Source organism: Gopherus evgoodei, chromosome 18 (assembly GCF_007399415.2).
Source record: "Gopherus evgoodei ecotype Sinaloan lineage chromosome 18, rGopEvg1_v1.p, whole genome shotgun sequence".
NCBI lineage: Eukaryota > Metazoa > Chordata > Testudines > Testudinidae > Gopherus > Gopherus evgoodei.
In genome coordinates this window covers 18,265,737-18,289,999 of record NC_044339.1, presented here as the reverse complement: position 1 = coordinate 18,289,999, position 24,263 = coordinate 18,265,737, and the positions used below count along the sequence as shown (strand labels likewise).

The 24,263-nt window shown below is 43.3% G+C and overlaps 1 protein-coding gene across 2 annotated transcripts in view; it reads left to right on the top strand.

Moving 5' to 3' along the window:
• TTC34 (tetratricopeptide repeat domain 34) overlaps positions 1-24,263 on the top strand; it is a 44,028-nt gene that overhangs the window by 4,673 nt on the left and 15,092 nt on the right. Inside the window, exons 3-5 of one of the 2 annotated variants that reach the window (XM_030537870.1) lie at positions 800-878; positions 6,001-6,193; positions 14,695-14,861. In XM_030537870.1, coding sequence (XP_030393730.1) covers positions 800-878; positions 6,001-6,193; positions 14,695-14,861 — 439 coding nt within the window. Of the gene's footprint in view, positions 1-652; positions 879-6,000; positions 6,194-14,694; positions 14,862-24,263 lie in introns of both variants that reach the window. The other variant, XM_030537869.1, reaches the window with a different exon arrangement.

Below are 24,263 nucleotides of genomic sequence, written 5' to 3'. Positions count from 1 at the left end.
AATTTGGTGACAAATGGAGCACAGTTTGGCCTATACAATTGGGGATACTTTAGAGAGGTCTCTTATTAATAATAGCTAAGTCTATAAAGCATTTTGCTTTGGTAGATCTCAAAGCCCTTTACAAAGCAGGTCAGTGTCATTTACAAATTGGGAAACTGAGGCACAGAAAGGCAATGACTTCCACACAGTCACCCAATGGCAGAGCCTGGACAAAAACCCAGATCTCCTAAGTCCCACTCCAGTGTTCTTAAAGCGGGAGGGTGTCTAACAAGGCTGTTCCCATGTACATGTATTAGTGTTTTATAGCAATTTTTAGCAGGAGAGAGTTCTTCAACTGAGATAATACATGATTTTCTATACTTACTATTTTTATTATTTGTATTGAATAGCGTCTAGGAGTCCCCATCATGGACCTGTACCCTCTTTTGAAGCCAGGCTTTTACCTGTACTTATAAGCTCATTTACAAATAGGCATTTGATGAAACGTTTACAACGTGGCTCAAATGTTTAAGCGACAGGAAGTTCTCTGTTGCTGGAGACAGTGAAATTTGGCTGCCACTGTAGTACGGGGCTCATTCAGAGCCAGTTGCACGGTCTGACCGATAGATAAGCTCCACCAGAACTACAAGCAGTTCTTCCTTTGTTTATGCAGAGATGCTTTCGGGGTTCACCAGCTGGCTTCTCTCTTGATGGAGCTGGACCCTTCTGATGAAGCTTCTCAGATCCTGTGTGCCGATGCCTTGTACCAGCTGGATTGCGTGGAAGAAGCTCACAGAATCCTCTTGGTTGCCCTCTCTAGGAATCCCCAGAGATCTCCCATCCTGGCAAGGCTGGCGCTGCTGCAGCTGAAGAAAGGCTTCTTGTATGATGGGACTCAGGTAAATAAGTATCTGGCTGGCAACACAAGCAAGACGAAGTCCTGTGGGTGAAATGACTGGGGAGTCCACAGTTCTCGCTGGCTGATGTTAGGGATGCCGTATGTATGCACTGAGTGGTGTTTGCAAGAAATGAACAATTTGTGCGTCGTGATCTGGGACAAGAAAATTGGCAAAGTTCTGGGGCGAGCTACTTGGGAAATGGGTTAATCTTTCATGAACATTTTGGTGAAAAATTAGTCCCTTTTTTTGCTGGAGATTTTTAAATTCAAAACTTATCAACCCACTCTAATTCTGGGGAGTGCAAAGCTTCAGATGAATTTCCAGGGCTTCGTCACTTCCCTGTGGCTAGTTACAGTGGACCTACTTACAGCAGTGTGGAGCCTTTGGCACAAATAGTGCCATGCACATGTGTGATAACATTCTTATTGTGACCAAAAATAATACAATCCTGGTCAAGTGCATCTCACCTCTTAAATTAAAATCTCTAATGTGCAGTAAGACTCCACAGCAGCAGACTCAGGGTTGGAGACATGGTGAAGTTCAGAGCTAAAATTAGATTTAAGTATCCCAGCCACTAACAGAACTTTTATGATCCAAACTCAGGCTTGGAAGGGGAAGGTCTTGGATTGTAACACAGGCTGTACAAGGACACAACCAAATGCAGCCCATTCATCACATTGCATTTAATGACACCTTTCATCAGAGCCTTTTAACTAGATAGAGCATGATTGAATGTGCTGCTGTGGTGGTAATATCATTGATGGATTGGTAATTTTCCCTTAAAAGGGAAGGAAATAGCTATTGCCTTTCTTCTGCAGCTACCTAGTCTTGCTAATGAGTCTCTGTAACTCTTTCCCGGTGGCTACATGAGGCAGCAAGAAGATCTGCAAACTGTTGCCTTATTTTAGGATCTCACAGGCTAGTGGATTCATGTCTCTCGAAAGCAGAGAACATGTCTGTGTTTATGGCCCTGTAAATAAAGCAGTAATCTTATGAAATGTATTCCCTAGTGGACGGGTAAAAAATTACTGTCTGCCACCAAGTCTCTGGATTCACTCTACTCACAGGTGGAAATCCTTGATTGAGAAATGCAGTTTAAATCCTACGTTCACCTAAAATCTGAGAATATCTAATTCCCTCACCTACCCAACCTAGGAAACCTAATACTTGACCCATCAGGTGAAAAGCTACCAGGAAGGTGAGTGACTAGGAAGTTGGGGTACAAAGAACTCCATTTCTTGCTCTGACCCTGGTTGGTACTTACTAAGAGAACCAGAAGTCCCTTCCCCTCTCTGGTTTTAGGTAACGGCTTGTCTTAAAGAGCACTCAAGTTCCAAGGTAAGTTGATATTCAGAATCTTTCTCTCAGCACCTGCAGACTGGTTATCATGTTCATTGCATACATACAGCTCCACTGAAATCAAGTTTGGAAACTCTAGGAAGAAGTGTTTTGCCACAGTAAAATCACATCCACTCATTGTAACTTCCTAACAATGTACAGCATCAGTGGCACATATACGTATGGAGGAGGAAATCAGTAGCCATAATCTGATGCACAGTGGTAGCAGTGGCACTGAATCTATTGGCTACAGCAAAGCTCTAGGAGTCAGGACACTTGTGATTCCTGGACAAAAACTTGCTGCATGAACTTTAACAAGTTCTTTAACTTCCGCATTTCATTTGATCCAAATGTGATGATAATTAATAAGACTTGCTACTTTAGAATGGGAGCTCCCTGGTCAGAAAGTGTGTCTTCCTACAGATCTAGGTGGAGCCAAGCATATTGCAGGTGCCACTAAAATATAAATAGAGTAAGAAAAATATTCAGCTTAATATAATATCACTAGCAGAAGTGTTTCGGGGTCCTTGGATAAAAGAGACAAATGCTTGTGGGCATAAGGAGATTGCTTGTTAAATTGAAAGGGATTCGAGAATTTTTATTTCTGCTAAGCAGATATAACTGCCAAGATTAAACAGTTAAATGACTGGAGTTTGCCAGCAGAGGACACTGTTGCATTTTTAAACTGTGTAATAAATCCGCCAGATGAAAAGGAGAAAAGTATTCCATCAAACCAAATGTGTTATTTTTTCCCTGTGGAGTATAAAACTTCTGTGCTATGTGCTGAGAATGTGAGAGCTCTGAGTGAATAATACCACTCATCAGAGTTCACATATAGTCCTTGGAAAGTCTGACTTTGAACAAACTTTTTAATGTACTTGTTATTTGGAGTCACCACTTTTCCCCCCTTTTGGATGTGCACAAAAACAGTGGTTGAAAATCCATTGCTTTACTCTTTGGCCAGGACATGTTACCCAAGGGAGCATATTCCATGATGGAATCACACTTGAACTCTGAAACTGATGGCATAAAACTTCTTGTGGAAGTTTTTCTTTCCGTTCCACAGTTTTCCAAGTCCTGCAAGCTTTGATAGCCATCAGGAACACTGAGAAAATCCTGAAGATCAGTGTCTGAAAGACAGTGGCAAATTTTCTTCACTGCCACCTGCCCCATAATGTGGCAGCTCACATGCCTGCACTACTCCACCTGCACTTGTTTTGCAGTAAGTGTCCATCACTGCAGAAGCGTATAGGGTAGGTGCAATCCTGGAGTGGTGAGATTTGACATCTGCTTCACATATGCCCAGCTGCATGCATATGGCAGTGAAGAATGGAGCCTAGTTCAGCTTTTTCTCATCAGAATTGGTACCTAAGGGGTGTGGGGAAGGGAGCATCTGAAATCATTACATTCATTTTGACTTCAATGCCTCTTTATTCTGTTTGCGCCATGTTTTATATGAAAAAATGCCTATCCAAATTGTGAACTTGCCTTTCTGGTGCAATGGAAAGCACACTTTCTAAAAGGAGGTAATAAAGATAACCTGACCTTTACCCAGCAACCTTCCATCCCAAAAGCCCTTTGCGAATGAAATGAAGTTCATGTCACCCACCACTAAAATGCATTCATCTGTGGCAAAGTGTAACAGAGCACAGCCATTTTTTGAACAGTCAATACAGTACCTGGCTGAAAGTGCTCAGAGAACTGACCATAGCCAAATGTGATTTTTCTGAGTTGGAATTTAGCCAGAACATTGTTCTTCCTGTGAATACTGTAAATAGGATCTTTAATGATTGGTTTATGTGTTATCATCCAAAAGATAGCAGCACAGTGGCCTTCAGCACCATAGGGGACATTAGAGGGAAGAATCCCTCTATTGTGATAATTGGACCTAAACATTTACCCTAATTGTCAGTTCAGCTGTGAAAAGTACTAACCAGGGATGGTTCTTTGATGACTTTTCATTAATTCCTTGATTTTTGCTTTTGTGGCCCAGATAAGTAACTGAGATTCTTCGCCCAGTCTCTCCATCAGACCGAATCTCTTTGGGGCCATTATGGTTCAGTTCGGCTCTCTTTGAATGTTGTGAATTTTTTCACAATTCTTTTCCCTTTTCTTTACCATCTCTAATAAGAACCAACCCAAGCTTTCTCCCCAAATTCAAAGCAAATCTACTCCAAAGCTTGGAATTTTGGATAACATTTTTCCTGCCTTTATTTCAAAATGTCTGCCGTTTCCATGTTTCATGGCCCATACACAGCAAGAGAAAGTAATGCACCCAGAGAGAGATTAAAAAGACTGGGACTTTTCAGCTTGGAAAAAAGACAACTAAGGGAGGTTTGATAGAGGTCTATTAAATCATGACTGATGTGGAGAAAGTAAATAAGGAAGTATTATTTACTCCTTCTCATAACACAAGAACTAGGGGCCACCAAATTAATAGGCAGCAGGTTTAAAACAAACAAAAGGAAGTATTTTTTCACACAACGCACAGTCAACCTGTGGAACTCTTTGCCAGAGGATGTTATGAAGGCCAAGACTATAACAGGGTTGAAAAAAGAACACAATAAATTCACGGAGGATGGGGCCACCAATGGCTATTAGCCAGGATGGGCAGGGATGGTGTCCATCAGCTAGGGGTGGCTCTAGGCATTTTGCCACCCCAAGCACGGCAGGCAGGCTGCCTTCGGTGGCATGCCTGCGGAGGGTCCGGTGGTCCCACGGCTTCGGCGGACCTCCCGCAAGCACCTGCGGGAGGTCCGCCAAAGCCACGGAACCAGCGGACCCTCCGCAGGCAAGCCACTGAAGGCAGCCTGCCTGCCGCCCTCGCGGTGACAGGCAAAGTGCCCCCAGTGGCTTGCCGCCCCAAGCACGCGCTTGGCGTGCTGATGCCTGGAGCCGCCCCTGCCATCAGCTCTGTTTGCCAGAAGCTGGGAATGGGCGACAGGGGATGGATCACTTGATGGTTACCTGTTCTGTTCATTCCCTCTGGGGCACCTGGCATTGGCTGCTGTCGGAAGACAGGATACTGAGCTAGATGGACCTTTGGTCTGACCCAAAGTATGGCTACTCTCATGTTCTTCTAGGATATGAGATTGTCTTGAGAATAACATGCTGTTGCATTTGAATGTCCAAATATTGTATTGCCAAACTGGCTATTTCCTCATGATGTGGAGTCTACTTTGAGATCCTTCTAAATGATAGGCTCTCACTCAGTGTCTGTCAACCTTTCCAGGTTGACAGGCTCTTAGGGAAAGTCAAACATTTTTATGTCATCCCTCCCCTTTACATTTATTATAAAGGGGAAAGTAAAAAGTGTGTTAACCACAGCAATGCAAAGCCCATCGAATTTATTTATGTGTGTGTTTCAAGAGATTGACAGGGAATACTTGACCTTGAAGGGTGAGGGTTGGCAGGAGAGCAAGGCTGCAAGCTCTCCTGTGTGGATGTGAAAGGGGCAAAGTTACAACTCCCGTATTTGACCTCACATACTTTGAAGGTTTGGGCTACACTGAAGTTAGTTGGGAAATGTTTTTTTTTATCTTGCTTTAGAATTGAAATAAAAATGTTGACACTTTGTGACCCACCCCACCCCTCACTGCTTTTCATCACCATCCCTGGGGATCATGAGCCCTGGTTGAAAAATACTGCTCTAGTTCAATCTCAGACTGTTAGACTCAGGAGTGTTTACCTGTGTCTCTGCCCACAGTCCAGCTGCCTCTGATCCTTTCTGATTTCCATGTATGTCAATGTAACCCTCCTCCCCTTTTTCTCTGCCCTTGTTAAGTTGCTAAAGAAAGTGATCCAAATCGGAGACAGTTCCTGCCTCCTGCTGATCATGGATATTTTCAAAGATGAAGATCGGAAGCTGATGCAAACTCACTGCCACTCCAGGGCTATGACCATCCTGAAGAATAAGCAGGGAGATACTTATGTCAAAGAAGCTATTGCCAACCTTTCCTTTGCTATCATTGCATCAGGTAGGCTTATGAGAGGTTTATTTCTGTGGGAGTAGGCCAGTGTGTGGACAGACGTCAATCCTCATCCATTATTTCTGTTTCCCTCTAAATATGATGATAAAATGCAAACAAAATCTTTACAGGGGCAGAGAGGGGGTGTAAGTGGATCAGAAGAAGGGTTCTGTATGCCATGATCACTCTCCTCCAAGTTACTGGCTTTGAAGTAGCCCAGATAGACAATGACCAAAGTCCTTAACATCCAACAACTACTTTGTGCCAGTGTGAAATTAGTTGGTTGGGCTCCCTGTAGTTCCCAGAGGTTTAGGTTAGATATTAGGGGAGTAAAGCTCTGGAATAGGCTTCCAAAGAACGTTGTAGAGGTTTTTAAGAACAGGCTGGACAAACTCCTGTCCGGGATGGTCTAGGTTTACCTGGTCATGCCTCAGCACAGGGGGCTGGAGCTGATGTCTCTTGAAATGCCCTACATGTCTATGATTCTGTGAAAAGTCGTGCTGGTTATTCTGGTCATCTGGAAATTCCCCTGCAGAACCCAGCCATGGCTAGCAGCAGGGAGACATCATCCCTTAGCAGAGAGGGCAGCACACTAAGACTCAGGAGATCTGGTTTCTGTTCTCAGCTCTGCTGCTGACCTGTTGCGTGACCTTGGGTAAGTCACTTCACCTCTCTCTCCGCTCTCACATCTTGTCTATGTCTTCTGCTAGCTCTATAAGGGGACAGTTTCTCTGTGTCCTTGTGCAGCACCCAGCACAATGAGGGCCTCTAGACACTACTGTAAAATAAGTAATTAATAATTCAAGGATCAATTAAAATGGCTGGCACTGTTCAGCTCAGAAAAGAGACGATTAAGGGGAGGATATGACAAAGGTCTATAAAATAATGACTGGTGCAGAGAAAGTGAATAAGGAAGTGTGAAGTTACCTGGTCACAAAACACAAGAATCAAGGGTCACCTGGTGAAATTAATAGGCAGCAGGTTTTAACCAAACATAAGGAAGTACTTCTTCACTCAACGCACAGTCAACCAGTGAATGAGATAAGTTCATGGAGGATAGGTCCATCAATGGCTATTAGCCAAGATGGTCAGGGACGCAACCCCATGCTGTGGGAATCCCTAAACTTCTGATTGCCAGAAGCTGGTACTGGATGACAGGGGATGGATCACCTGTTCATTTTTTCTGAAGCATCTGGCACCATCTGCTATCAGAAGCTAGGATAGTGGGCTAGATGGACCATTGCTCTGACGCACTCTGGCTGTTCTCATAAATGATTGTAATGGTGTTTTGGGGCTGTGGTCATCTGGTCACTTTGGCTCATAGAGTAAAATTTTCAAAAGTATGTCACTGAGGAGCCCAGGGTTTAAGGCTCCACTTCACCAGTGGGATTAAGGACCCTTTGAAAATTTTACAATGAAGTCCTATTGACATAGGGTCCTTAGTGTCTAAAATAACTTTTGAAACTTCTCCCCATGATTGCTGCCTTGTTTCACACAGGGTTTGTTTCACACAGATGGCAAGTGGCTTGGAATGGCTTCTGGATTAGTTCCAGTCTGGGCCAGACTACATAGCTGGAGAGGGCTCCACATCCCATTCTCAGTTTGCTAAACCATTTAGTGCCCTGAAACCTCCCATGTTAATCATGTTGATGGGATATGTTCTGTTTCCTCTGTGTTAACCTATGGCAAATATTATAAATGCCACCCAAATCCCTCTAACTCACAGCTGAGCTTCCCTGCTCCCATGAGTTTGCTGGTGTTTCAGATGCATTCCTTGCTAAAAAGTTACACATCACCTGGCTGTAGGCATTAGAGGTGAAACATTATCTCAGCTTTCCCCAAAGAGAGGGGCTGAGCTAATCTGGAAACGTCTCTGGCACATTCTAAGCAGAACTCTATTCTTATGGAAATCTGACTTTCACTCAGAGCAAATGTTATGACAGTAGCATATAGAAGAAGAGAGATCATGAAAAGAAAACGAAAACTGCTAATTGCCTTGAGGTAGCTCAGTTCTACAGCCAGTGCATTCTGGCTTATCAGCTTCCCACTTGCTGATGCAGATGCTTGTTAAGAAATGGACATGGTCTTTTATTGGTGCGGATCATTACAGCCCCACAAATATTAATAACATTTGGTGAGGAAGTTTGGAGCATATCTTGAGGATGAAAGCCTTGTAACTGAAAAGGAATTGCTAGATGGGCATCCTCTGGCATATCTCTCCAAGCAGCTGTCCAAAAGGCTGCACTCATTGACCTCCCAAGGAAAAAATTTTTACAATGGATCCAATATGGAGGCACCATTGTTATTGATCACAATCCTTAGTACATGAAGATGCTTATCGAAATTGCTTTGAAAGGAAGGAGGTGTGTGAATGAATGAGAGATTCGTGTTCTGCAACCTTCAGATGAATATATTGTACATTTCACAGCCAAATGATTGATTTTTTGAGATCACAGGAAAGGGAATCCTAATATCACACATTCACATGTCTTGACCTACGGCATTATATGGCGAGACAGTGAGACAGCCCTGTCTGGGTTAATATCCAAAGCAGAGTAGTGTGCATTTTCTGATTCCATCCCATCTGATCCAACCAACTCCTTTCACTGCTAAATGACTCTGCTTCTGCCTCCCAGTATCCCCTCTCATCCAGGATATTCTTTCTCCCAGTGTGCTGCCACTTGTACGTTATATCTACTAAACCTTCAGAGGTGTCCTCCTAACTAGCTGGGGCCTGGCCATACTGAGTAAGTTGCCATATCATGCCCCTTTGGAGCTACACTGGGTAGTGTGTCTCCCTTTGCTATGCACCAGAAAGAAACGCTGCTCTTTGCTAGGGTATAATGGAGAAGTGCTTTCAAGTCATTCCCTCTTGGTGTGGTTCCAAATATCAACAGCATCTCTGATTTCTTTGGCTGCAGCACCACACTGTTTCCTTTGACGGGTCCAGGTCCAGTTCCCACCAATGAATGAAGGAGGAGAGGGGACCATTATAACTTACTAGAGAGAAGCTTTCCAGGTATCCTAGGAAACTCAACTCAAACTGTCTGATCAAAGCAATTTCCTGACAAACAGCAGAAACCTAACCAACAGCAATTGTGGGATTTCTCTTAACTGCGTGCAGACATTTTCAAGGACAAAGATGCAGAAAAGGAATGCTAAGCAATCCCTCTTCTGAGGGAACCTCAAATAACCTAAGAGGGTTTGGTAAATAAATAAATATAGCCACAAAAGAGCAGCTGTCACCTTTGTGAGCCTGCTGCATTGCTCTGAAAAACAGGTCTTGCTAGTTGTCAGTTTGGCAAATGTTGACTAAAACAGTGGCCATCAAATGAAATAACATGAAATGGAAACTGACCAATAGCCCACCAAAATGAGGGCCAATGGAACGCAAAGATGGAAGTTCAACAAAACTCTAAGCCTAAACAAACTGAGAGCCAGGATCTCTGCTGGGTGAATGACCAAACACCACTGATTTCATTTGTACCAGAAGAGAATTTGGTTCTCTCCTCTTCTATATAGGTTATTATATCGCCCTCAGCACCATGACATCTGAACACTTTCTAGTGGCATATTAAGCAATGGGATTATTGTCTGTTCTGAGTCTCTTGGATGGTCATTTCTGTCAAGCAAAAACATTTTTAACCCTTTTAATCTTCCCTACCTTTAAAATTGCAAGCAATAAAAATTAAGCAGTGAAAAGAAAGTATCCATGTATTTAATGCATGAGGAAGCTGGTGTGCTCCATCAGGCAAGGCCCAAGCCTGGAACCCAGGAGACCTGCTTTCTGCTTCCAGGTCCGCCCTGCATGTATGGCCTTAGACAGGTTACTGAAGACCTTATCTCAAGCTCAATGATGTCAATGTGAGTCTTTCCCTTTGGCCTAGATTTTCTAGAGGATTTACTAACTCTGAGTGCTTCAGTTCTGGGTGCCCAGCTTCAGAGATTTAGAGCCTGGTTTTCTGAATGCTCTACTGAATGCACCTCTCTCCTAACAGTTTCAAATGTGGCTGCTGACTTTGGTGCCCCAATTTTTCAGAGACTCTGGGTGTCAAATAAGCCAACAAAAAACATGGGTCACATCTGAAAATTTCATACGTAACTAACTACAAGTTCCTCCCGCAAATCCCTTCAGGAGACCCACTTCTGCTGGGACACATGCCCATAATCAGAAAGCAACGACAGCTAGCTGGGGACATCCACTGTGTATTGATTTGTTTATTTTATTTGGAGCTAGCAATCTGGGCCCCTGACTGAACTATGTAACTGCATGATCTTACTGGTGTTACCCTCTGCCTTCCTTCTCCATCTTTGTCACAACGTTCTTTTTTCTTTTTGTCTTTGTAAACTCTTTGGCGAAGGGACTGCATTTGTGCATCGCCGAGCACACTGGGGCCCCTCTTTCTGACTGCGAATGTAGCGCACTGCTGCAATCAAAGCACTAGATTATAACACAAATTGCAGCTACACATCTGCTCTAAGCAAAGCAGCCTCTATCTATTTTCATAGATCACTGTTAGAGGTGCCTTTTCCCATATCTTCTTAGTCACTTTCAGAAATTGATTATCTCCAGCATACAGCATGCTGAAATTATTCTCTCAAGACTAATTGGCAAAGCATTTCATGTGGGAAGGCTCGTCTGAGAAGTAAAATATTCCTTTTTTATATAATGCTATCTCATTTTATTCACCAGGAGTCTTTAGCTGGCTCTGGCTTTTTGACAGGACATTTCAAACACTGACATGTTATGATAATGGCAGGTAGCTGGAAAGCGTTGGACTTGGATGAGTTAGTAAATATTTTCCATCTTGGTCTCCATCCTCAGCTGCTCCTTGAAATGAATTGTAATAGCATTCAATATTCTGTGTGGCAACAGCATCACCGAAAACAAAACTACCTTTGTGGGATTCCTGTGCTCTATGCCAACTCAGCCACCGACTTGCTGTACACATTATTTTTAAGCTGTCGGTTTCAGTGTAGTGGCTTTAAATGGGTGGACCTGCAGACCTGTCATAGGTGCTATCAGGCTCAGATAAGACTTTTGTGGCACTTTGAGATCCTTTCACAAACAGTTCTTGGCAAATGCAGAGTTGTGCAGTGTGGCTTCGTGGGCTGAGCACTAGAAAAGGCAGACAAGGGTCCCATTGCTTGCTTGGTGATCTTGAGAAAGTCACTTCCTCTCTGTGCCCCAGTGTCAGTTATTTTTCCTTTCCTTTGTAAAAGTCTTTAAGCTCAATGGGTAAAAGAGCTAGGCCTTTTTGTTATGTACTAGCCACCAAAAGAACAAGGATTGCTGCCTCTACGGAACTTTTTCAAATACAATTATTCTTTCCATTGTTATATATCTGTTTTAAAACATAACACAGATGAAAAAGCCGCACAAATCTACACCTGTGGGACCACCCTTTAAGTAATAACAATAAATTGTCCCCACTTTGGTCCAATATAGTCTAGGCTCAATGGCCTTCTGGACACCATGCAAAATCCAGTTGTTTGGCATGCTCTGTGGGAAGGCTGAGGGTATGTCTCTGATGTGGTGAAAGGGCTTTTCTCTTGTTGGCTGGCTGCGATCATTTGTAACCCATATGATTATTTAAAACTGCCGGATGGTCCTCATTATGTTACTGCAAGTTGTATTAATTGTGAGGCGGCCTAGAGGGTTTTGCATGAGCATCATCTATTGTTGTTGAAAGCCAAATTAGAACAAAAATACTTTGCAAGTTGCTTTTTCATTCAAGGATCTCAAAATACTTTACAAAGCAGGTAAAGTTGTTTTTTGGGTGAAGGGAGAAATCAGTAATTTGTCCATATTTACAAATTCAGGGCCTAGTCCTGTAATTGGATCCACACAGACACAGGGATCTGCTCACACTGATCTAACTAAAATTGAATGCCTCCAACTTTAAATAAAACTTGTCCTGCAGCACTCCATATGTAGATCTCCACTAGGTGGGAGTAAATCATCCTCTATCCTTTTGAAAAACTTCGGCGAAAGCTTATTTTCCCCATGTACATGCTTTAAAAGCAATTTTTTTTTTAAAGCTAAAACATTATTATTATTTTTAGACTCCTTTGATCACCAGTGTCTTTGTTTTGTTTTACTGAGTAAAATATAATTGTTGGTTAAATATCACTGAGGTCCAAGAGGCTGATGCTTTAAACATTTTAAGGGAAAGCATTGAAGCTGTGCACAGTTTTTAATTTCCTTTATTACTGAACGGGTGAAATAAATTATAATGTTAATGGCTAAGTTTACTGCAGCTATCATTACAAGTGTGCATAGGGCAAGATCCCTTTGGACATAGCTGCTATTCACCTAGGTACTTATATGGCCATTATCAATTAAATATCTGGGTACCTCACAAGCATCAATTAATTTTGACAACTGTGAAATAAGGATCCCCTCCCCCCCATGTTACAGTTAAGGAGCTGGGATACGCCTATTCCTCCGAAGGTTAGACAGCCATTCTCTGGGTAATGCAGACCTTGGCCACTTGTTGATTTAAACTGCTGTATTTAACTGGAGTTCTGCCTCAGACTCTATAGTCTTCTTTCTCTCATTGCCTGATGTGCAAAGCCTGGTTTCTCCACTTCTGCTGGGGAACGAGGATTCTGTTGATGTACGAATCCCGGCCAAGGCATCGAGTAGGGAAGTGCAGGAAACATGCCATTAGTAAAAGTGCTGTCGCTAAGGGAAAGCAGCCTTGGTTAGCAGCTGAGACAATCAGAGCTTGGGTGAAGGGCTACAGGGAAATGGCTCCGGAGATTCCACATCCTTGGGTTATTATCATGATGTAACATAGGGATATGAACCTAGCCACTATCTCTAGTGTGGTGGAACGGTTGTGAACATTTTTGTTTACTTCAGCTAGAATGGAGCATCCTCAACTGAATCCCGATTCTCTGCCTGCATCCTTGCTGCTTCCAGGGGGTAGTAATTTATGGCTGGCATATACCAGCCCCTCATGCCAGCCAGCGCATAGGGGGCTCTGCCCATTTCCCACCCATCCCAACCACTCCCCTTCTATCCACTGCCCTAGGTCCAGGTAGTTTCCGCAAGTAGCGGGGCTCCTACCCCACGTCACTGATATGTGAGTCCAAGTCACAATCTAACCCACACCGTTGATACTGGCTTTTCATCCTCAGTGACAAGGACCATTTCCATATGGAAAGTTGGAGAGACAGAAAATGCAAACAGCCAAGCTCACAAGAGACATGATCACTTTTCTGTGTAACTGGCTGCATCACGTGTTATCTGTGTGCAGCAGGGATGGCAGGGGTGCAGCGAACAGCTGATTCAAAATGCTGCAGTTGACAGAAACCAAACAGCTGCGTCTCTCCATACCGGGGCAGTTCCGACCCCACATGTTTTCAAGGTTTCAAGTCCCCTGCAGTTATCGTAACTGTAGCAAGTGCAGCAACGTGGGAGGAAGGTCAGGAATATGTCCATTGGGGAAATATCATTTTAGAAATTTCACTTGGGAAGTTACCATTTTCCTTCCTTTATTTTTCAGACACATCAGGTTGTTGTAGATTATCAAAACAAATTACACTGTTCAAATAGACATTAAGAACCAATTATGCTTTCAGAGGAGACGTCCAAGAGACCTTGGACAGTTACTTGATAAAAACTCCAAAGAGCAACAGTCACTGGGAAACTGAAGAGTAAAGTCTCAGTTGCCTAAGGGGCAGTCTCTGCTCACTTGGAGCCATCCTATTGAGAACATGGTATTGGTCACAGAGTCGGATGCCACTTAGCATAAGGAAGGCAGAACTAAACTTAGCGACATGATAAAGCGCAAGGAAATATAGGGTGCAAATGCTGATTGCAGCATCGGTATTTGACAGCTGAGTGCAAATAAACCATTTGATATGAGTCTGAACATTGGAGCCATAATGCATAACGCTTCATGTGCAAAATAATCTCTTTAGTGCCCCTCACACACTTAGTCTTGAAGGGTGAAAGTCACCTCTGTGCGGAGAGCCAGCCCAGCCCTATGCACCGCTTAAGTCCCATTTAATTCCCCTAGTGCAGCTGAAAGGCCCTGCTGAACCACTAAACACTCTGCTAAGAGCTGGATACTGTCACTGAATCAAACAGCAAAATTCCTATGGAGTTCAGTAGGAAGTAAGATTAGATCCTGAGGGCTTGAAAGGGATGTTTAGGTTCTTGTGCACTGGGGAGAATTTTGCATTTTTTGGGTAGGTTTCTTCATCACCATTTTGCTTAAATATTTTTGCCCAGCTTTCCAACCACTGGGGACCGAGCCCCAATGCAATCTCCTGCTATTCTACCCCAGGCTCAGAGCTCAATAGCTGGCTGGCCTTACGTCCTGCTACACGAGGGTGCAAAAGACCCATGTACCACCTAAGTCCTCTAAATAGGACTGTTGTGGAGCAGAGCACGCTGCCTGGGGTGTGATCTCACCCACAGTCCCAGTTTTGGAGCTCTCTCACTAGAAGGCTGTATCATCCTTTCTGTTTGATTTGCACATTTCTCTCTTGCCCAGGTGGCTACGCTGAAGAGTCCCTTCTCACCAGGGCTCGATGTTATGGACACCTTGGCCAGAAGAAAACTGCTATTTTTGATTTTAATGCCATCCTGAAGGAGGACCCTAGAAATGTACAGGCCCTGAGCGGAAGGGGATTCATTTACCTTGCCCTGAACCAGCAGAAGGTATTGTTGTTGTGTTGGATTAATGTCACAAGTTGCCGAGTAAATATAAAAGATTTGTAAGACCGATCTCAGGTTCCATGTGTCTGACCATGCCCCCACTGAAATCAATGGGAAATCTGCCATCGATTTGAAGTGGGGTGAAGGTTGGGCCCTATATGCATTGATGCCTGGGCCTAAGTCCATGTATACATTACACCAGTGGCTCTCAAACTTTCCAGACTACTGTACCCCTTTCAGGAATCTGATTTGTCTTGCGTACCCCCAAGTTGCACCTCACTTAAAAACTACTTGCTTAACAAATCAGACATAAAAATACAAAAAGTTTTATAGCACTCTGTTACCAAAAAATTACTTACTTTCTAATTTTTACCATATTAGAAAATAAATCCTTTGGAATATAAATACTGCACTTACATTTTAGTGTACAGGATACAGAGCAGTTTAAACAAGTCATTGTCTGTATGAAATTTTACTTTGTACTGACTTTGCTAGTGCTTTTTATGCAGCCTGTTGTAAAACTAGGCAAATATCTAAATGAGTTGCTGTACCCCCAGGGAGACCTCTGCCCACCCCCAGGGGTGCACATACCCCTAGGTGAGAATCACTATATTACACAATGTCCTGGGTGGGTTGTTAGTAATGGGGCTTGAACGGACCATCTCTGGATCTGAGCATAAGCCTCAGCTGTGTGAGCGGAAAAAGGCGGATATGTCAGCATCAAGATCATAGCAGGCTCATTCGCTGCTACACATGGCCCAGTATCTACAGGGGCCAGAGCACCACACTCTGTATGTGTGGGCTGCACTTAGCGCTGCCAAGAAGATGAAATATTATTTTAAGACCTAAAAATGTCTTGTAAATGGTAAAATATGTGGACTATATGTGCAGACGCCCGTTAAGATTATTCAAAAGCTCTGCTGCATGCAAAAGGCCTGACCCAATGTGGCCCAGGGTACTTCTGTAGACTTGTTGCCCCGATCATTCACGGCCTAGGCTCCAGAGCAGAAACATGCTGCTCTCAGGCAGCATGTGATGCAAGATCAAAGCCATTGCTCAAAGCAGTATCCTGCTCTTCCTGTGTGCATGTCTATCCCTCCCCCTCAATTACTAACTCAATTGCCTGTGTCTAGAGGAGAGGAATGAGAACCCGTAATCATAGCCTCATTTGCGTCACTACCATGCAATCGTATGCAATGCTACAAAAAAGCCCCTCTTACATTTGTTGCTACATTGTCTGTTCCAGTGGAAAAAGAGGCTAGCAGCACTAGATGAAAACCATAATATGGCCAACACTGCTGCATCTACACAGCATAACCACTTCTGATTTGTGGTATGTCACACTTCAGGGCTTCATACATTACCCTCAAGCTAAGTGGCACATGTCAGACTTTTGCCTGCATCATCTGCCTCTTGCAGAGCCAGTATTAATAATAATAATAATAATACTCGGCTGTTATATAGCACTTTCCATCAGTAGATCTCAAAGCACCACTGAACTAAGCAACATAGGAGGTACTGGTCCTTGGCAATTATAAACTGGCACAACTCCATAGAATTCATTGGAACTATGTCAGTTTACACCTGCTGAGCCAAATTCTGCCCTCATTTACTCCTCTGTAAGTCCAGAGTAATTCCATTGGCCTGAGTGGCTTGCCTCTGGATTTATACCAGAGGAACAGAACAGAAACTGTTTCATGACAGCAATTTCTTCCTGAATTATGTGCTTAGAATTACTAGGTCTAAATGTGTTTTCCTGCCTCCATCAGGAATATTTTTCTGTGTATTTATCCAATTATTTTGGCATCCGCAGAGCTCCTTTCCCTCACTCTGTGCAATGGAGGAGTTGCCTCATTTTCCTCCAGTGTTTTATCTTGTTTGTATTGGCCGTTGGAATGCTGTGACTGCTCTTCCAGTGCACAGAGTCTCACAACCAGGGAAGCACTTTATCAAGAACGTTATTCTATCTGAGCAACACTCTGATCTGAGTCTCAAACCCTGCCGGGCTGTTGGCAGATCTCTCCTTTAAACATCCATCCAAAAGAAGTGGTTAGCATGGTACAGGGCACATCCTGGGTTTTGGGAATGGAAAGTGATTATTTGTGTATGATAGGGCATTGAGAAGCCTTTTTTCCTACCAATTCCACACATCAGAGTGATCGTGCCAGGTTCAGACCCCACGTAAGGCTCACTCAAGTGCCAGTTTAAGGAGCGGAGTGGTTCTCATAGGCATTGTGCTGACCCTCTGCACAAGGTGAGCTTTGCCCAGTGCAGGCATTCGGTTGTGCTAAGCATGCACCCTGTGCTGCTTCTTCCTTCATGCTGAGTATGGTGTAGACCCATGTAGTTCTCACATAACTATCCCATGAAGTCCTTCCTGTAGGTTGCAGAATAAAATGCCAGAGAAGAGGCTCAGAGGCGTGATAGAGAGTCCACAGAACATCTCTCTCTCATTGATAAAATAACAACTTGCTCTGCAGGTAAAAAACGTGCAGAACTTCTAGCCATGTGCTGCCATGTATGTAGTCAAACAAAGCATAGGCTTTATGTCAAGTTTTGTGCATAGCTGAATAGTGCCAGACTGAGTGAGCTAGACACTAAAATCCTTGATTTAGCCACAGGTCAGTATTGGCCTAGACAGCATCCATGTAAGCCCTCTACATATTGCCTAACCCGTGTTCCTTAACCTTCAGCTGGAAAAAAACCACCTCTAGTGGTGCAAAGATAACTCAAGCTCCATGGCCTATTCAATTCTTGGCCCTGAAGGAGGCCAGCTAGGATATGGACACCTGATCACTAGGGAATAGACCAAGATCCTTCCCCCACACGGATACACACTCAGTTCATATAAACCCCTCCGATGGGTCTGACTAGAGCTGAGCAAGATACTGGTAGTGAAGTATTGAGAGTGTGGGCCAGATCCCATGGGAGTCTTTCCTTTGATTTCAGTAGGCTCTAAATAGGATCCTTAATGAATTCTTTCCCAGGAGAATTTGGATCTGGGGTCTTGGTTTGGCTCCATCAATGTTTTCTATAGAATGCTTCACAACACCCTCATGAGGTCCTTGCTTAGACTGTAAATTCTTGCAGATAGTGACTATCTTTTGAACCACACTTAGCATGATAGAGTCCTGGTTCATGATTGGGGTCCCTAGGTAATCCTGCAATTCTAATAATAACAATAATATTGTATTAGTACTGACATATTTTTTCTAAATCTCTAAAAGGAGGCACAGAGAGACCATGTGACTTTCCCCAGGTCATACACGGAGCTAAGCCAACGTTTGGCTATTCAGATGGAATTTGGAAATTTCAGATTCATGGGTGCATTTGTGAATTCGCTCCCCTCCAGTAGCTGTATAATTTATATGAATGCCTCCATCAAAGATATTCCAACTTGGTGATTGGAGTATTCAAAATTCAGCAGGCAACCTACGTGTGAGAGGTGAAAAGAAAAGAAGTAAAGATGCTTGCCCCTCCCTACTATATCTAGTAGTAGCTAGCATTTGCATAGTGCTTTCGGAGTGGCATTTTTCAAAAGCAGTCAGCATTGGCCTAACTCTGCTCCCACTGAGTTTAATGGGAGTTGACTTCAGTGGGAGTGGAGTTTGATCAATGATAAATGCTTTTGAAACTCCACCTGCAAAGTTTGAAGCACTGCACAGATGTTGACTAATTCACCTAAAGTGGCGCAGCAAGTCAATGGGAGAGCTGGAAATAGAACCCAGATGTCCTGACTCTTTTGTGATTTCTCTGTTGTCCACTTCTAATCTTTAACAATTCCCCTTTTTGTAATCATGCCACCTTTCTGCAAATAAGTAAATAACACCCTAATCATGGGTATTGTGCAGCCGAACCACCTGTCTGGCGTCAGAGTAAAATCTTGTAAAAAGTGAAAAATGTCTCTGTCAGGAGATGAACTACATGATATAAAGCCCCCTGAAAGTGATCCAGAGTGTCCATGTTTATTTTGGCTTGGACAGCAGTTATCAATCCATGCGAAAACCTTTCCCAAGTGAATGAACATCGGGAACATTGTATGCACATTCATTAGAAGCAGGTTTAATATCCTTTGACTTTGCAAACAAGTTGTAATCAGAAGCAGCCAAGCCTAGATGGTTTACATTGTAAAGACGTGATTTCTTCTGACAATCTTAAAATCCCTTTTTAGCCAATAGCCCCTCTGTTATTAAAACAAGATGCTGGCCTAAGCTGATCTAGTGGCCCTCCTTCTGCCGCATTTCATATGCTCAGAGATGTTTGTGTTTTCACAGAGTCAAGAACTAACATACCAAACATTCTTAACACTTACGAGCAGGCTGCAATGTCTCATTTTGAGTACAAGTGGCATTTGTGTCCAAAGACTGATTTTTAGGTATTTCACCCAATCAATCACCTTCCAAAATATATAACAAAACTGCCACCATCTTGGTGTAGAGTGTCCCTGTCAGCACTGTTACCCATTAGTGGTACAAATAGCTGGAAGGCATCTATCGATACTGATTTCAGATACTGTGCTGTGATCCAGGGAGCTATTGCTTGAACGAGTGGTGACTCCAGGAATAATGTTAAAAAGATGACAATGAAGGGTAAGGTCTCTGAGGAAGGATGCCTAGGTTTGAGGAGATCCCTGTAAATCTGTCACTGTGTAGTTCCCCACGCCTCGATATCAGTACTATTAGCTCTGCGTGATATTTTTAAGGGTTTTTGTTTCTTTGTTTTTTTAATTCTGAAGAACTGGAGTGATTATTACAGTGGAATTTGCTTTAGTAATTTCTTTTGGTGGGGTGAAATTCACCCCTATGTAGAGGGTGTGAGAACAAGTCCTCTGCACCACGTATGTCTACTTTCTTCGGTCCTATTCTGAGGACTGGTGCTGGATTTACATGACCTTGTGCCACCCCTCTTCATCTATACTAATCATTCAGCTATTTTGGTCAAACATGACTGTCCAAAACATAGCTCCCATTTCTGATGTCCTGTCCCTTTAAATATCTGATCTCACACACACACACACACACACACAGACACACACACAGTGTGCAGCCTCATTTTTGTGTTGGTTTCAGTTTTGCAGCAGACATGCCAAACCTGTGAAAAAAACATAGAAATGGGGCTTGTTTTTGGCTTAATTGGCTTGTGAGTTACCTTTTGGCTAGTTTTGGGCTTGTTGCAGCTTGTTGGTTTTTTTTTAATCGGCTCTGGCAAGCAGGGGCAACGGGGGAGCGAGAGTCAGGGGTGCACAGCAAGGCCACTACAGTCCCCGACTGCACGCCAGGGGGATCTAGTCACATAGAGTGTTGGGGTTCTTAGGGACTGGCTTATTTGGGCCTTCTTTTGAAATGGGATTAGCTTGATTTTTGGCTTATTGTGAAAGTCGAGGTGCTTATTTCCCACATGAAAGTTGGCAACTGTGTTTTGCAGTTAGAACAACAAAGGAGGACAATGGGAAATTGTGTTTCTCTTAGCTCTCTCTGTGTCTCTGTCTGTCTCCTTCCCTGCTTGGTCCAGCTGTAACACCATTGATGCAAATTTTCCTTGAAGGAGATATGCTCAGGCAAGACACCATGCCCATACGTTGGGCAAATGCCAGCTATTGGAGACAAATTGCTAACAAAATGCAATATAGCTCTGTGATTCAATTTTATGGAAAATCCATTCATTGTGTTTTGGGAGACATCTGCTCTTCTTTTCTGAGTATTAACAAAGAAAGATACGAGTTCAAGATACAGACTATTACAGCCTGTACTCATACCAGTATTTCAACTGTGCAAGGGAACTCCACCATTTTGATGTGGTTAAGGACATTACAGGAGGCCTAGGAGATGGGATTCATTATAGGATCAGGGCCGCTTCCTGGAAAGATGGAAACTGATCAGTGTCTTATACAGAGACACTAATAGAATGAGATGAGGAGGTGCTTGAAGCTGTATGATCTGTGGTTTATTCATTAAACTGATGAGAGTAAACAAGTAAAAACCAGATACGTGGACCAACATCATAGACTTTCATATAGACAGACCCTCCTGCTTTTTATCCAAAGCATTCATATCAAGAACTGTCTCTTGATTTGTTTTTGTTTTTGTTTTTCTATTAGAAGAAAGATGCCTCATTTATAGCAACTCGCCCTTCTTCCAAATGACTATTTTAAAAATATTGTCACTGTTGATGGCTTGTGACTATACCTTTTTCAGTCATACTCAAACATTTCAGTAAAATGTAAGAGGTTTGGGGGGGGGTTAAACAAAGAGTACCAACCGTAATGTTTTCTTCTTTAAAAAAAAAAGAAGGCAGTGACAATATTTTAATAGATCACACATTCCCTTGTAGGCTTGCAACCCAAAAATTGCACCACCCTCAGAGTGCCAGAACTAGAAAGTGAAAATGACTAGAATCTTGTAAACAAGTGTGAAACTGAGTAGTCTTAATTTCATTGTGCAACAGGAGTGAAATGCAAATAGGAACTAAACAGACCTGCAGCCCTCAAATGAATATTTACTGACTCTTTATGAAACTTATTTTTTGTGATTTATATTCAGAAGCATACTTCTAGGCTGAGAAGTTAATTGAACTAGGCACATCAGAAAGTGCTGTAGAATTGGGTGCTAAACTATTATATCAGTTAGAGTCTGACCACTCTGTTAGGATTAGTAATCTAAGGGGTTATCAGTGGGAAATTTTAAAGTCACATCATTAGCGTTTTTATTGCAGCTGTGGCCTGTAACCCCAGGGGTCTGTAGCTATGAAGGGTGAGATTGCACATTTGCTAAATGCTTTGGGCAAGGGGCAGTACACATCTGTAGCACCCCAGGAGGAGTTCTGGGAAGTAAATGTGACTCAGTCTCAGCTCCTTCCCTGATGCTCTTTTTCTCCCATGAGGAAATCATTTGCACCACCACTGTACTGGTGCAGCTGACTTCCTCACCATGTCCTGCCAGTTCCATTGCCTGGCACACGGAGGCAAAGGAACTCACATTCCAATTACCTTCAGCCCCTCCCCATCTACCTGCTCAAAGAAGGTCAAGGCAGCCCCTCCTTTATCCCCTCATCCCTATGGCCCAGCCTTGATATGGGGGGTGCTAGCATAGCTATCTAGGGAGGCCAGGGGAGAGGAGTTTTACTCGCCCGTTACTCTCCTGCATGGTTGTGATAGGGCCAGATTATGTCCCAGCCTAAGTATTTAGAAATTATATCATGATCTACTCCAATACCCATATTCAATAGTAATGATTCTTTGCATTTATAAAGCATTTAATCCCAGTAGCTCAAGGTGTTCCACAGAGGTTAATTAATCAACCCTCCATTTTACAGATGGGGAAACCAAATCCCAGAGAAGTTAAGTAATTTGCCTGAGGGTCACTAAGTAAGTCAGCAAGAGAGCGGGGAAGAGACTCCATGCCAGAACTCCTGACTGTCAGTCTCATGCTCAAACCACTAGATCACGCTCCCTTTCCGTACAAATTGTGCCTGTACAGAGATAGGCATACAGCAATCCTGAACTGCTGTTTGTTTGTTACAGTGAATGTGCCTGTCCATGTAAAAGAAAGCTTGGGGAAAATAAACCAGCTGCCTAATCTGATCCTTTACTGGATAAAAGCTTGGACCTGATGCAGCATGTACTGATTTTGTTAAGGGCTTGAGGCCGAGGAAAGAGAAAGAAAATAAAAGATGTCATTAAGATAAGGAAGTTTCAGAAACAAATCCCTGGACTTGCTGTCTAGCTAGCAGTACTGCTTAGAGCTCAATCTGTTCCAGTTCTCCATGTGCTGTCTGCTTTTCCCCTTCAAGGTCTTTGGAAGGGCTGCTTTCAATTTCAGCAAGATGTTTCATAGCCCATTGGGTGGTCATCTCAACTGCTTGTTAAAAGCCTGCCGTTTCCCAAATGTTCAGAGTATAAAACAGCAAATGTGCATATTCACTGCACTGTTGTAACTCCTTTAAAACCCAATTTGCAAAACGCTCATGTGGACGTTAGGTAAGCCAGGGGCAGAGGAACAAGTGGATTTCATCTCCAATTTAGGCAAGAAATATTATTACAATTATTAAAGCTCAGAGTGTATGTTCAGTGCTGGATAGACAAAAAAGGGGAAAAGCCTCACACTTGAGGAGCACATATATTAAGGCTCTGAGCCTGCAAGCTGTTTCATGAGAGGGCCACCCTGCAGCCGTAGAGAGCAGCTTGCCTAACATTATTTACCTGCTGAGACCAGCGATCTTTAGCATCTGCTTGCAAAGCTTTGCAAAATGATAGGCACAGAGGAAAATTTCAAAGGGTTAAAGTCACCCCTATGCAGACGCCCCATGCAAGACCTATGCCCCACTTAATTAATTAATTGAACTGATATTTAGGACTTACGCTTGCCTCCTATGCATGAATGAATTTCACCCATACCATATAAGATTCTCCCGGGCTCTGGGTATGAGCTCTTATGTGTACATGCCAGATATGGACACACTGCATGGAAATCATTCATTAAAATGTGCTAGAGGTTATATGGCAGGTGGCTAAGCTTGCCAAATGGAACTGTCCATTTCTACATCCTTCCTATATTAATCACCACAGATAAGGACAGGCACATTTTGTGTAGCAGTGCAATTGCCATGGAGGAATCTAGTTAAAGCTGGGGTGTGCACTAGCTCCACTTCTGACAGGACTAATACAGTCATGGCAAGCATCACAAGAAGGTGCTTACACGTGGTCTTCCGAGTTCTTCTTCTTAGCATGCGAGCAAATATTCAGTCTTGGGAAGACATGCTATCTTGCTGTTAGTTTTTAATCGTACAAGGGTCTGTAGGCAGGATCTTGGAGAGGGAGCTGGGTCAACAGCAGTTGAGTTTGCTCTCTGCCTTAGACTCTGATCACAGTCAGTTCCTGCAGCAGAAGAAGGGGCAGCAATACTTTGCATTCCTAGAGCTCTTTGAAAGCATTAAAGGTACTTCTACACTGAGATAAAAGACCCGTGGCACTGTCATGGCTGGCCCAAATCAACTGACTTAGGCTCACGGGACTTTAGCTACAGGGCTATAAAATTTTAGATGTTTGGACTTGGCTGGAGCCCAGGATCTGAGATTCTGGAAGGGAGGAGGGTCTCAAAGCCTGGGCTCCAGCCCAAGCATCTGCACTGCAATTGGATAGCCCTGTGGCTTGAGCCCCACAAGCCCAAGTCAGCTGACCTGAGGGGTGAGACTCGGAGCCATAGGTTTTTTTATTTCAATGTAGACAAACTATTAGTAAGCCTCAGAACAACCCTCTGGGGTAGACAGATATTACTGGTATACCAAAAGGGGTAAACTGAGGCACGGAGCGACTAAATGACTTGATAATGTTAGATAGTGAGTGATGGACAAAACTTTTAACCCAAGTGTCCTAGCTCCCAGGTCCTTTGCATGAATCACCATGCAGCA